This window comes from Rhinolophus ferrumequinum, chromosome 11 (genome assembly GCF_004115265.2).
Source record: "Rhinolophus ferrumequinum isolate MPI-CBG mRhiFer1 chromosome 11, mRhiFer1_v1.p, whole genome shotgun sequence".
NCBI lineage: Eukaryota > Metazoa > Chordata > Mammalia > Chiroptera > Rhinolophidae > Rhinolophus > Rhinolophus ferrumequinum.
In genome coordinates this window covers 49305350-49319942 of record NC_046294.1, presented here as the reverse complement: position 1 = coordinate 49319942, position 14593 = coordinate 49305350, and the positions used below count along the sequence as shown (strand labels likewise).

The 14593-nt window shown below is 41.9% G+C and overlaps 1 protein-coding gene across 1 annotated transcript in view; it reads left to right on the top strand.

The window, feature by feature from the left end:
- Positions 1-6185: 6185 nt before the first annotated feature.
- Positions 6186-14593, top strand: part of P4HA3 (prolyl 4-hydroxylase subunit alpha 3) — a 41001-nt gene continuing 32593 nt past the window's right edge. Inside the window, exons 1-3 of the mRNA XM_033119047.1 lie at positions 6186-6419; positions 12964-13106; positions 14013-14236. Of these exons, the coding sequence (XP_032974938.1) occupies positions 6220-6419; positions 12964-13106; positions 14013-14236 (567 nt within the window). The 5' untranslated portion in view covers positions 6186-6219. The remainder of the gene's footprint in view (positions 6420-12963; positions 13107-14012; positions 14237-14593) is intronic.

The window sequence follows — 14593 nt, the reverse complement described above, 5'->3', positions numbered from 1 at the left end:
CCAAGCACAGTACCTGGCACCATGGCTGCTCAGTACTGTTGACTGCATGAAAGAATGAATGGGAGCAGCTGTTTAGCTCAGTTGGTTAGAGCGTGGTGCTCTTAACAGCAAGGTTGCCGGTTCGATCCCCACATGGGCCACTGTGAGCTGCACCCTCCACAATAAGACTGAGTCAACTGCTTGACTTGGAGCTGATGGTTCCTGGAAAAACACACTCAAATAAATAAAAGTTTAAAAAGAGAGAGAGAGAGAGAGAGTCTCTATATCAGAGACTGGTAGACTCCTCAAAGTTTAAAAAAAATGAATGGTATGCTCTGGGGACAAAGAGAAACTCCACAAAAAGCTCCTGGTCTAGGTGGACAACAGATGTATACACTGATAAATTCATGTCTCTGCTAAGCCAACGGCAAACAGGTGACAAGGATGGAAGATTTGAGTTGGCTTCTAAGTTCCACCAGGGGGCACTATGGGAATGCCTCATATTTTTTCTAAAAACTTTTTTCTTGGAAAGACCCTACCTACTTCGAATGGAAATGTGATTTTCAAACGTGGTGGTTGTTGTTTTGTGTTTTAATAAACTCCCTATTCAGTCTACTCGAAAGAGCTACAGCTGAGCCATCTGTGAGCTTGAAGGACTGAAGTAACCCCTGTTGGTGTTTATACCTGTAATGGTTCTCCGTCTTGAAATCATCTTCAACTTGGAATCAAGAGCTTTCAAAAGTATGATTCAATTTATCTTCCATATTTATCTTCCAATTTATCTTCCATATCTTCCAATTTATCTTCTGGCTCCTCTATTGGGAGCCAGAATAGGGATTTTTATTATTATTTTCATCTTAAAAATGGTAACTTTAAGGGTTAAAGAGGCGAAGTAATTTTCCCAAGGAATTGCAGCTGGTAAACACCTCGGCAGATTCTTGAATCTGTCTTTCAAATTCAAATATATATTCATTCACTAAAAGCATCCTGAATTCAAGGCTCTGTAAAAGACGATGGAGATACAAAGACATACCCTCCAAATTTAATGTCTTAGAAGCAAAGACCATCAAAGCTGGAGGGAACTTTGAGAAAAACCTAATGAAGTGTTCCCAATTTAGACATGCTTAGGAATCACCTCAAGAGCCTGTTAAAAGGCAGATTCCTGGACCTTGCCTCCCCCTTCCCGACATTTGGATTCAATGAGTCTGGCTGGGGCTCTGGAATCTGAATTTTTCATAAGAACATCACTCTCCTCGCATGACTCTGATGCTGCTGGACTTTGGACCACACTCTTAGGAACACTGATCCATTGGCTGAATCCTTTCATAATACAGAGGAGCAAACAGGAGAAGTGAGTGGAAGTGGGTTCATCTCCTTGGATATAGTAAGGGAGGCTCACCTAGGGACAAATAACGAGTAATCTGAAGTAATGATGCAATGGAAAGAGTATTCCACTGAGAGTTAGAGGCCCTGGGTTCAATTTCAGGCTTTACCATCTTGCAGCTGAATCACTTAACCTCAATGAACTACAGTTTCCTCAACTATAAAATGCAGAAGAAAAATACATCTCATACGTTTATTCTGAGGAAAAAGGAGATAAATATTATAAAAGATGTGGCAGAGGGCTGGCACATAGAGGACCCTTGATAAAGAGATTAATACATGGCATTGTTCTGAACGCTCTTTTAACTCCATTTATTCTTTTTTTTTTTTTTTTTTTAGATGAGTACCTACTCTTGCCAGGCATTCTGCTAGGCAGTCCTGCCTACATGTAACTTATGGTCTAGTAGAGCAGATAGCCATTAATTGTAGAAATAAGGAATAACTGTAATAAATGCGATCCAGGGAAAATATAGGGGGTGTTTTGAATAATATGGGGATTCAAACCTAGTCTGTAGACAAATAAAAGGTCCTTGAGGAAGTGACTCAAAGGATAAGTAGGGGTTAGTCAGAAATTACACATAAATCAGGAAAGAGCTTGGAAGGAGCAGGAAATGAAAAGGCTCAAGGCCAGAGTGGTGTGGAGTGAGCAGGGGGGAGTGACATGACATAAAGCAAAGGATGATTATTACTTCTGGAAAACCCTTTCTTTTTTCCTTACTTGATATTTATTTGGAAATCTGGATCTTTTCCTTGACCCTTTTTATTTCGACTTCAATTTTCCTTCTGTTTTTTCATGAAAAGCCTAACAATAATACTAACATTTCTTCAAAGCTCTAATACATTTTTTGGTTTTTGACATTCAGAAATAGGAGTTGTCTAATGATAGAGGACAAAAAACAAACAAACAAAAACCTTGATAAATACCACACAGGAACATAAGTTGAGCCCTCACAAACTTAGCTGTGCTTGGAAAATATCTATTTTCTTGTCACATAATTATTTGTACTTGTAACATAATCTAGTTTAATTTTAGTTTGGTTTTCATTAAGTTGGAACCTTGGTGTTACTTAGAGTGACTTCAAAAATTCCTCTTTGATGCATAATTCAAACAAAATAGTATAGTGTAGGAAGTTGTTCTTATTGGAAGATATCTTACCCACTGAATGCAGCTATAAAACCTGGGCAGAATGCACGGAGCAGGCATTTAGGGAGTTGCAAAAGTAAATGATAACAGGTTGAGGGGGGAAATAAACTGAATTTGAAGCACCAGTGAACTGGTGGTGAGTTTCCCCTTTTCTGTAGTAGCCCCAACCCTAAGCTGAGGACTGGGAAAGCTGCAGCAGAAGCCCTCTAGCTTTGGCTCCAGGAGAGAAAAGAGGACTCCTCCCCTTGAGGTGAAGGGACATCCCACGTCTTCCTGTCTGTATTCTCTGTTCTCTTGCACCCCGCCCTACCCCTGGCAATCCCACAGTGGTGGCTTCAATGGCAATGGTTGTAGTGAGGGCCTACGGCCACCTAAAACTTTGAGTTATCTTATGTATTACATCTACATACATTGAAACCATATCAAACAATGCTGTAATGTTTGCTTTTGACAACCCCAACAGGGTGGAGCAGTCTCACTGATTTTTTCCCTCCCTCTGTTTTCCTACCACTTGGCACCAGATACAAGAAGTACATAGCAGAGTAGGGTAATTGAAGGCCCTGGTTTTGGGCCAGAGGACCAAAAAGTGGAGCTTCAGAGGACTGGAAAATGTCGGAGAGATCACAGAGAGGGAATGCGTTCAGGAGAGCAACTCCATAATTCCTGACCTCACCCCTGAACTATGCATATGTTCCTATATCTGATGCTAAATAGCATATACTACACTTGAGTACTTAGGTGTGGGGTAGACCACTGTCCTGATCCAAGATTGGCCATTGGGCAGCGCACAACTGCGACAGATCTGAATAGCCCTGTGAAAGCTTTGAGCACTGAACTGACATTGGAACTAAACCACAGAAGGAAGGTCAGGACTTCTGAATCCCACTGGGTCAACTGCATGCTAAAACAAAAATATTACAGTTCTCCATAAGATATAAACAAGATCTAGACACTTATAATATCCAAAATGTCCAGCACTTAATCCAAAATTACTTAGCATACAAAAACCCAGGACAATCTCAATGAGTATGGGGAAAGACAATCAACAGATGTCAGGGAAGAGATGACACAAATGTTGAAATTGTTGAAGATTATTATAAAATGCTCTAAGAAGTAAGGGTAACACTCTTGAAATGAATGGAAAGGCAGAAAGTATCAAGAAAGAAATAGAAGGTATAAAGAGGAACCCAATGGAAATGTTAGAATTGAAAGAAAGTTCAATATCCAAAACAAAACAAAAAAATCACTGATAGACTCAATAGCAGAATAGACCAGACAGAGGAGAGTCAGTGAACTTGAAGATAGTGGCATGGAAATTATCTAATTTGAACAACAGAGAGAAAATATATTTTCTTAAAAAAGGAACAGAGGATTAATGACCTGTGCAGCAGTACCTAATTTATGACATCAAAATTCCAGAAGAATATTTTTTAAAAAGAATTACTTGAAGAAATAATAAATTAATATATATGAGATTTGACAAAAGACAGAAACCTACAGATCCAAGAAGTTCACTGAACCCCAAATTCAAAGAGATCCATGCCCACATCATAATCAAACCTCTGAAAAATAAAAACAATGACAGAATTCTTGAAACCAGCCAGAGAAAAATAATACGTTGCTTATAGAGGAATGATGATTTGAATGTGGATTTCTCATCAGAAACCATAAAGGTCATTTTTAAAGTACTGAAAAAAAATATATCTCAGAAGTAAAATTGAAATACAGTGAAAATATACCTCAGAAGTAATGAAACACATTCTCAAATGAAAGAAAATGAAGAGAATTCATTACCAGCAGACTTGCTGTAAAAGACTCGCTGAAGGAATTGAATCAGTGATCAAAAACCTTCCCACAAAGAAAAACCCAGGCCTAAATGGCTTCAATAGTGAATTCCACCAAATGTGTAAAGAATTAACTCTAATCCTTTGCAAATTCTTCTAAAATATAGACAAGGAGGGAATACTTCCCATCTCATTCTATGAGTCCAGTATTATCCTGATGCCAAAACCACACAAAGACATCACAAGATAACTATAAATATACCTTATTAATATAGATACAGAAATCCTTAGTAAAATATTAGCAAACTGAATCCAGCAACATATGAACAAGATTTATCCCAGGAATGCAAGGTTGGCTCAACAAATAAAAACCAATCATTATAGCACATCATTTATTAAAAGAATAAAGGATAAAAGCCACATTATCATCTCAGTAGATGCAGAAGACTTATTTCAGAGATAAAAACACTCAGTGAACTAGGAACAAGAAGGGAATAAACATCACACTTAATGGTGAAAGACTGAAAGCTTTCCCCCTCCAAATCTGGAATAAGACAAGGATGTCTCTCTTGTCATTCCCATTCAACATTATACTGGAGGTTCTAGTCAAGGCAACTAGGCAAGAAAAAGACTTTGCTCAGTCACTGGGTGACTATTATTGCCACTTTAAAAACATCCATTGGATTTTCATAGAGCACAGGCTAAATTTCTTAGTATGACATGCAAAGCCCCTAACAATCTGACAGTCCCAACCACAAGGAACTTCTCATCATTTCTGGAACTCAAAACTATTTTCCACCTCCAAACCTTGGTACGACATCTGACAATTAAGTTCACGAACTTGTTGCAACGATATTGCTAATCTTTTTTGATATCAGAGGGATTATTCATTATAAATTTATACCAACTGGACAAACAGTTAATCAAGTTTACTATTTGGAAGTGCTAAAAACACGGTGTGAAAAAGTTAGACAACCTGAACTTTTCGCCAATTCATGGCTCTTACATCGCGACAATGCACCAGCTCACACAGCACTGTCTGGTGCTGGAGTTTTTAGCCAGTAAACAAATCACTGTATTGGAACACCCTCCCTACTCACCTGATCTGGCCCCCAGTGACTTCTTTCTTTACCCAAAGATAAAGGAAATATTGAAAGGAGGACATTTTGATGACATTCAAGTCATCAGGGGTAATATGGCAACAGCTCTGATGCCCATTCCATAAAAAGAGTTCCAAAATTGCTCTGAAGGGTGAACTAGGCACTGGCTTTGGTGCATAGCTTCCCAAGGGGAATACTATGAAGGCGACCATAGTGATATTCAGCAATGAGGTAGGTAGCACTTTTTCAAGGATGAGTTCCCGAACTTAATTGATGCGTTATGTATTACCACAACACATTATTTACTTTCCTGAATTTCCCCATCAGAATATAGTGATGTTTCTGTATTTCCATGCCCTGATCACGGGTGAGGGGTGTGTGTGTGTGTGTGTGTGTGTGTGTGTGTGTGTTTGTGAGAGAAAGAGAGAGACAGAGAGAGAGAGAGAGAGAGAGAGAGAGAGAGAGAGAGAGAGAGAGATTATTTTGGGGACGGTCCTGTATAGCCATAGACCAGTTAATTCATCGCTCACCCCACCCCTGCCTCAGTTTCCCTAAGTGTGAAATGACACAGCGGAAACACCTTCCCAGGGCTGTGATTTAGTGGAGTGGAGGGCAGACAGTCCCCACGAGGTCTAAGGAGCAGGAGGGTGAGAGATTTGAGAGTGAGAGGAGGCGTCAGAGCAAAGGAGTCGGGACGCTGGGGCGAGGCGGGGCTGCGGGGAAAGACGAGCAGGCGGGGCGGGGCCGAGGGACGAGCTGGGGCAGGATCGCGGGGCGTGGGGCTGGGGACCGGCGAGACCGACCCAGGGCACGCGCGCGAGCGCCGGCTATGGGCGCCGTGGCTTGGCTGGCGGCGTTGCTGCTGGTGCTGGCCCTCCAGGCAGGGGACCCAGCAGGGGCCGCGGCGCGCGGGGACACGTTCTCCGCGCTGACCAGCGTGGCGCGCGCCCTGGCGCCCGAGCGCCGGCTGCTGGGACTGCTGCGGCGCTACCTGCGCGGGGAGGAGGCACGGCTCCGGGACCTGACAAGGTGAGGGCACGAAGGGGAAGCAACAGAGGGGCTGGAGTCGGGGAGACTGAGTCAGAAGACAGGCGAGACTGAGACACTGTGCCTCAGGCTGGGGGATAACTCTGGGGCTCATTGTCACCTTGTGTGGGACCTCATACCTAGTGTCACAACACGGGACTGAGACACTGGGGGTGTAACTCCCCAGATCCATTGTCACCCTCTGTGGAACCCCGAGACACTGTGGCATGGGATGATGAGGAAACTGAGATTGAGTATGACCCCAGACACACACACACACACACACACACACACACACACACACACACACACACACACACGGCGGCATTCCAGATCCAGTGCCACACAGCGAAGCTGATACACTATGGGAAAGTGTGGTGGAGTGACTCTGAAGCCAAGTAAGACCTCCCAGGACAATGTATCAACCTGTGTGGGGCCCCAGGCTCTGTGTCACAGAGAGGCACAGACATTGCCAGAGTGAAATGAAGAAAATACTGTGTGATGCTGTAGCCATACTTGTGACCCCGTGACCCCGTGAACTGATGTTTGGTATGAGTCAGGTGACATTCTGTGATTTACATGTCATTGGGATTAGATGGACATGACACTATGGATATCATACTCTGCCTGTGAAAGATGCTGAGTAAATGCACAGGTCACTTATATGAATAATGCTTCATGTTCATCGGTTCATTCAACACATGTTTGAGGGCCAAGCACTGTTCCAGGCACTGGGGATAAAATGGTGAACAAGACTCAACCCTTCTCTCAAGGAACTCGGAGTCTAGCATCACGATTGTTAATCAAAGATGTCCATAATCTCCTTTGCTTTCAGCTCCCCTTTCTCTTTACACATGTAAGAGCTCTCTACAATCTAAGTAAGTAATAACTGAGATGTTATATGTGTATAGAAATATATGATACCAAGAAAACACTGGGCAAAACCGTCCTTGATAGTACAGTACACTGAGTGTAGCACATAAAAGCAGATGCTCAGCCAGTATTGTTTTCCTGTATAATCAACGAAACCTAGTGCTACACACTGGGGGATAAATACTGGGAATGCTGGGGCACTGTAATCCTGTATTCACTCTGTCAGTGTCAAACCATGGAAGATGAATGACTGTATATAATGCCATGTGTATGAATATGTGTTGTGCCTTCTTTGCTTGGGCCATTGAGAAGCCCACAGTTGAGAGAAACATGGTGTAGCCACATAGTTATCTGAATATATTAATACTGTGCTTATGTCATGTGACCCTCTCCTGAGCTGAGACGTCAAAGACTGCCTCACAATGTACTGCTTATAAAACTGTGGGTGTATGTGATGGTAATACCAATTCTGGGGCACATGGGAAGGAGGTGTGGGACACTGTGGCTGTGTGAGAGAGCCCAGGTAGAAGAGACTCAGTTTGCGTAGGGAAGTATATGTGACAGATCTTGTTTGTTACTCAGCGGTGACTGAATGATGATGTAATTTGGAACGTGCTCCTAAGTATGTAGCTTGCATATTAGCTTTTCTATGCATGTTTAAATTTACTGTTAGTTTGAAATAGCATGACGATACACACACATGCACACACACACACACTCACATATATATAAGGTATGTGTGTATTAATTATAACAATAAATGATCATCATTTCAATCATTCTTGTCATGCTTTGGAGTAGCATAATTGTTGCCTAGTGTTCTATGGGCCCACATTTACAGAGCAGAATGTTTTAATTTTGTTCTTACTGTACATTCATTGGAGTCCCAGTTCATTAATACCTCGAAATAGACAGACTTTTTTCTTTTTGATTTCGGATGCCAACAGGCACCCTGCTAGCCATGTGCTTGTTCTCTTACCACTAATCTCTTTATTTGGGTGGCCTGAATGCAGACGGGGGTCAGAATCCTGATCCCGTGCCAGGCCTCCCAGGGAACAGGCTCAGAAGAGAACACTTGCAGCGTTGATTAAAGCAGCTGGCCAGAGCTTCCCTGTCTTATCACCATTGCCATTGTCAGAGTGGGAGGTCTTGCACAAACCTGATCTCATTTAATTCTCTCTCACATAGTGCTTTGAAATAGGTTTGTATTACTCTCTTACACAAATGAGAAATGATTTAAAATATGAGAACACTCAAGTTTCGTACCTTATCTAAGGTTATAAATCTAGTAGGTAGCAAATCCAGGACCAGGACACAGTTCTTTTGATTTTTCTCTCTTTTCATCATGCTATAATGCTCCTACTGCTTGCTTATCTGATGTGCAAGGACCCAGAATAAGCCCCGTAACTACTGAGCTTTTACGAGCAGCCAGAGTACATAATGGTTAAGAATCGAGATTCAGGAATTTAACAGACCTCTATTTGAATCCTTGGCGCTGACCTTGGGCAAGTTTCTTTACCTCTTTCAGCGTTAGTTTCCTAATCTGTAAAATGATGATGCTGATGGTACCAACCCCCACAGGGGTGTTGGATCAGGTACCATGAAAAGGCATGTATCCTTCTGCTCAGAATGGAATAATTGCTCATTAAATGTTAGCACTTTATGATTCTTGTTTATTTTAAGAGTGGCTGGTGAAACTAAACCCCACATTTGGCTCTAAACAGTAACTAGGATTGTGAGAGCCCAGATAAAAAAGAATTAGAAAAATTCTAGATTCTCTTCTCATGACTTATAGACATTTAATTTCAGAAAATTTAGTTTGATATTTTAGAGACTGTTTTCTAGTCAATGCTCTAAAACCTAGTGAAATGTTTGCTTTCTAAAGCAAGAATTTTGGCAGTTCCTACTCATTTTCCTAAACTCCCAATCTGGTGATTTTATGTAACTTGAGATTTTATTTCTAAGAGCCTCCGTAGGTATTCTTCTTTGAATCTTAATATTTAGAAATGAAATATTTTTTGATGTTGAAACTACTCCCTACCCTATGTTAATAACTAAAAATTATACTAATTATAGTCCATGTAGTTATATACTAGTATAGTATAAAAACCCATGGCTTTTTTTGTTGTTGCAGTTTTAAAAAACTGCCAAGATTGAAAGAGTAGTGTCAGCAGCAATTATTTCTGTGTTGAGAATTAAGCGTTTAGAATGTCTCAGACGAACTGAGACAAAGACATTTCTGAATTCCAAAGGAGAAACATACTGAGTTAGAATAGCCTGCGTATGGCAGCTGGATAATCTGTCCAGGCTATGTTTAATACAGGGATTAGGTTGCAAATTTTATGTGCAAATTCTTGAAGGAAAGGATCTGCTTTTCCACTCTCAGCAGTCTTTGCCATGTAGGAAACCCTGAGGTTTGAAATCAGCATCCAGTTACTCGGTCTCTGAAAACCAGCTATTTGCTCAGAGGCTGGGCACAGGGCCAACGTTTGGATTCCAAACCAGCCTCAGATATTAGTTGATAGGTTTTTATTTTTCTTTCTGTGACACAGAAATGATGTATCTGAACACTGAATTGAATTATACGCTGCAGTAAAAATCACACCCCTATCCTAAATATATTGACCCCATAACACAAAGTGGGATTAAGGACAAAGAGAGTGCTTTTGATCTGATGGACGACTTGGGACAATCTGCACCCCTCTGCCTTGCCTCTTTCCCTGTGTGCCTCAGTTTCCTCTGATGCCTGTTAAACATTAGTCCTCAAACACCAGATGAGGAATCAATTTATTCAGTTGCGGAAAAGGTGATGGAAAGAAATAACAGAATGGTTGTACTAAAAGGATCCATAGAGATCTTCTGCGCCAGACCAGCTCTGTCATTTGATAGAGAACGAAACTGAGGGCTAGTCCGAGGCTGCATCAGGATAAGTGTCAGGTCTCCTCCCAACTCCTCCCTCCTCGACTGTCATAAAATCACTGTCCATTCAGCCTCAGTTGTTCCTGGACTCTTACTCTTCAGGCTGGACTCCAGCCCAAGTCTTTGCTTATGTATTTTTTTTTTTTTTTGGTCTAGCAGTGGAATATCTTTCCCTAAGTAGTTCCATATGGAGCTGAAATAATGGGCAGTAAAAAAACCCCACACCCTGGAGACTGGTTTCGTTTCAAAACCCTGGGGTAGCCATTCTCAAACAGCCCTCTTGGGGGTCAGAGACATCCTGGGACTTAACAGGCTTCCCATGTCCTCCCTGGGGCACCTGGGCCCAGATTCTCCTTCCTTAGTTTATGCTTGCATTGAGGATTTGGCTCCCTCGAAGCACCGTGAGGCAAATCATCTTCTATTTTCCGGCTCTGTTTTATAGTTGAGGGCCCCACCCTTGAGAAATCTTTAAGTCAGACTCTGCTTGAATTGATTGAAATACCCCCCACCCTACCACTGTCTCTGATTCTTTACTTTCACCCCTTTCCACTTGTGACGTCCTCCACTTTTGCCGAAGGACTCCTCTATTCTCTCATGCTCTTGTACACATTCACAGAAATCCACATCCTTTTCATTTTGATCACACTTTTTCCTTTTACTTCCACTGTTACTAGATTTTCTGGAAATTAGTAATTTTAAAACAAGGGGAAAATTCTCAGCGGGCAGGACTAGCACTCGTAAGTCTGCGTTATGATAATAAATGTCAATAATATAAATCCTGTTAGCGTGTTAGAAGTCGACTAACCATAGTATATCAGGAAAGGAGACAGTATCTTCTGCTTATGTGAACACTCTTGTAGGATACAAGGAGGAAAGAAATTACCTAGAAAGACGATCACTTCTGGCCCCACAATTTCTGGCCCTTTTCTGCAAATGTCAGCGAGGCAGAAAGGTTGGAAGTGTGCTGGACACCCCTACCTCTTCACTCCCTGTTAGCCATCACGTTTCTGTACGGTCTACTTCCTAAATATCTGCCTTGAATCCATCCCATTCTTTGCCCCCCTGTCACTGTTATGATTCAGAGTCTCCCTGTCCCTGGCTTACAGTTTTGAAGTGGCCTCCCAGCTAATCCTTCTGCATCCAGTCACTTCCACTTCTGAACCTCTTTCTCACCCTTTCACAGATTTATGGATATAAACATATCGTCGTGCGTCCCACTCTCACTTAAAACCTTCTGGTGGCTCCTAATTGCACTCAGGGTAAAAACCAAATTCCTCAGCAAGGTCTCTGAGGTGCTTCTCGCTTCTCCAGTCTGTCTGCTCATCTCCCAACACACCCTGTGCTCCAGCAACACAAAACTGCTTCTATGTCCTCTGCTGTTTCTCTCTGTACCTTTGTGTCTGTTGAACTGTCTCTGCCGGCCTGGGAGGAGGCCTGCTTCTCCCTTCCTCATTATTTGCATTCATTCATCAAGTTTCAGTTTATCATCTCCTCTATGAAAGGAGAGATAATCTTCTCTGACCTGCTCTGGCCAAATGAATCACCCCTCTCTGTACTCTCTCCCTAAGCCTTATTCTTAAACTTGGTATTGAATCTATAATGTAATTATTTGTGTCTATATTACCCATTAGAGTCTCTGAGACCAAGGTTATTGTCTTATTCTAAATTTTGTTCCTCGATCCCAAAAGAATATAGTATTTCACTCTTTCTTTCATAGAAATATGTGTTGAACTTAGGCATGAGGTGATGAGAAAAACAGCCACCTTCTTGTCCATCAGCTCCTTGAGCACTGGCCCTTGCCCTGCCGGCTTCCAGCTGGGATCTGACATCTAGCAAGGAGCCAGTAGAGACTGACTTACTGAATGAACAAATGCTTTCAAGTCTCTGTGCCTTTATACACATTGATCCCTGTTGGCTCAAAAAAATACTCTTCCTCCCTTCTTTGTTCTAGCTCCATGGGAAACAATATGGCTAATTAGCTGAGAATCCAGGCTTCAGAGTCAGGCAGACTTGGATTCATTCCTATTTGTTGCAGTGTGGCCTTGTTTCAGTTTCCTTGCCTGTAAAATGGGCATGATAAAATCTACTCTAAGGGTTGTTGGGGGGATTAAATGAGACTGTGTATTTAAAGCACTTAGAATGCCTAATACATGGTAAGGGCTCAATAAGTAGTAGTTATCACTATTTTAACTAATTCTTCAGGACTCAGGTCAAGTGCCATCTCCTCTGGGAAGTCTTCCTTTACATCTTCTAACACTCACCTGGTGAGATGCCCTGCCTACAGATTGCTATAGCATTACATAGCATTATATGTCACTTCCCTATAGCATGTATCGCAATTATTGCAATTAATTGAACAATGTTTTTTGAGTTTCTACCAGATTCTAAGTACTGAATATAGGATGATGAGAGAAAAAAAGATTTTCTGGGTTGTGAACTCCTTGAGAGCTGGACCCTTTGTATCTCTAGTCTCTAGCGTGGTGCCTGATGTATAGTAATTGACCAGGAAAGACTGACTCATTGAATGAACAAATGAGTGGACCTACTTTTGTTGTGTTGGTAGTTTTCTGTGTGCTTACTGGTTAGAATATAGAATATAAGCATTCTTTGTGCGTATTGGTTAGAATCTTACACAAGTCTCAAGCGGTTCAGCATTTCATATTTAACTACTACTCTTAATGTATATACAACAGGCGGGCCCCCCCAGGTGTAATGTTGGATCAGTAGGTGAGATCGTGCTACTCCTCTCTTTCAGATTCTATGACAAGGTGCTTTCTTTGCATGAGGATTCAGCAACTCCTGTGTCTAACCCTCTGCTTGCATTCACTCTCATCAAACGCCTACAGTCTGACTGGAGGAATGTGGTACACAGTCTCGAGGCCAGCGAGAACATCCGAGGTAATGAGCAGGAGGGCTGGAGGGTAAGAGAAGATTCTATCTCCTGACTCAGTGGAAAGGAGAGAGATTCTGATGGGAAGTGATGAAGGTTAAGAAAGTGACCTCCTTATTGCAAAGAACCAGGTGCTCTTCTTAATATGTTTATATGATTATACCAGGGATGCCAAAAAAAATGTGTACAAGTGGACACTTTGGTCAACGTTGCTCAAGCAGTCGTTCACCATAACCAGAAGTGTCTGGACGCTGATGGTAACCACTTTGAGCACCTCTTGTAATTGCAGAAGTCAAATGTGACTTGTATTCATCTTTTGTTATTGGTATATATTGAGTATTACAATTTCAATACAGTTTTCCTTTCTTAAAGTGTATATACATTTTTTTTGGCACCCTCGTATATTAAGAAGCATTTCGTGTCCATTATCTCGTTTCATCTTCACTACAGTCCCGTGAAGAACTACAGGTCACATCATCCCATTTACATGTATAGCAAATGATGTCTTCTAATAATTTCTATTTTATTAAGTTGCCGTTACAATGTGATGTGTAGCAAGATCACTTTCCTAATTTACTCTACTTTGTACTTGATGAAGAAGTTTGTTGACTTTGGGGAAGTTAAAAGAAAGAAGAATTGTCCCCACAAAGGGCAAGACTCCTAAAGACAGGTAGGATGGGACAAGGTGATAAAGGTGCATGCCTTAGTTTTTACTCCAGAGCATGTCTTCCTCTTTGAGAAGATTGTATCAAGCATCCACTCTGTGCCAGGGACTTGCCACTGGGAACAAACACAGATCAGACATTATCTTTGCTCATGAAACATTTGCACAGGTAATGATTATGCTTTGCATGTGTTAAATGCTCGCCACCTGTTGTCTGAACGGTGGATTGATGTTTCCTCGATCTTTCCAGCTCTGAAGGATGGTTATGAGAGGGTGGAGCAGGACCTGCCAGCCTTTGAGGACGTGGAGGGAGCAGCTAGGGCCCTGATGCGGCTGCAGGACGTGTACATGCTCAATGTGAAGGGCCTAGCCCGAGGCGTCTTCCAGACAGTCAGTGGCTCGGCCGTCACTGAACTGTACAGCCCCACACGGCTTTTCTCCCTCACAGCAGATGACTGCTTCCAAGTTGGCAAGGTAACAGTATTCAGAGAGAAGGCGAATGGCTTGGTTCTAGTTTCTTGTGGATGAAATAACTATATCCCGATTGTTTTTACATGTTTCTAACCCTGACAGCAAACTTGGAAATTTGGTGTTATTCCCCATTTTCAGATTTAAACAAACTGAAGTTCAGAGAGAATAAATAAACTTGCGTAAGGTTACACAATTTTAAGTGGCAGAACTAAAATTTGAATCCGGGTCTTTTAACTCCGAATCCCACGCTCTTTCCATGGTAGCTGAAGTGACCGCATGCTTAGGACACTCTTGAGAATGAAAGGGGTGTTGTTAGCTGGGACAGCAGACATGAAGTGGGGCTGTTCTGGGTATAATGGT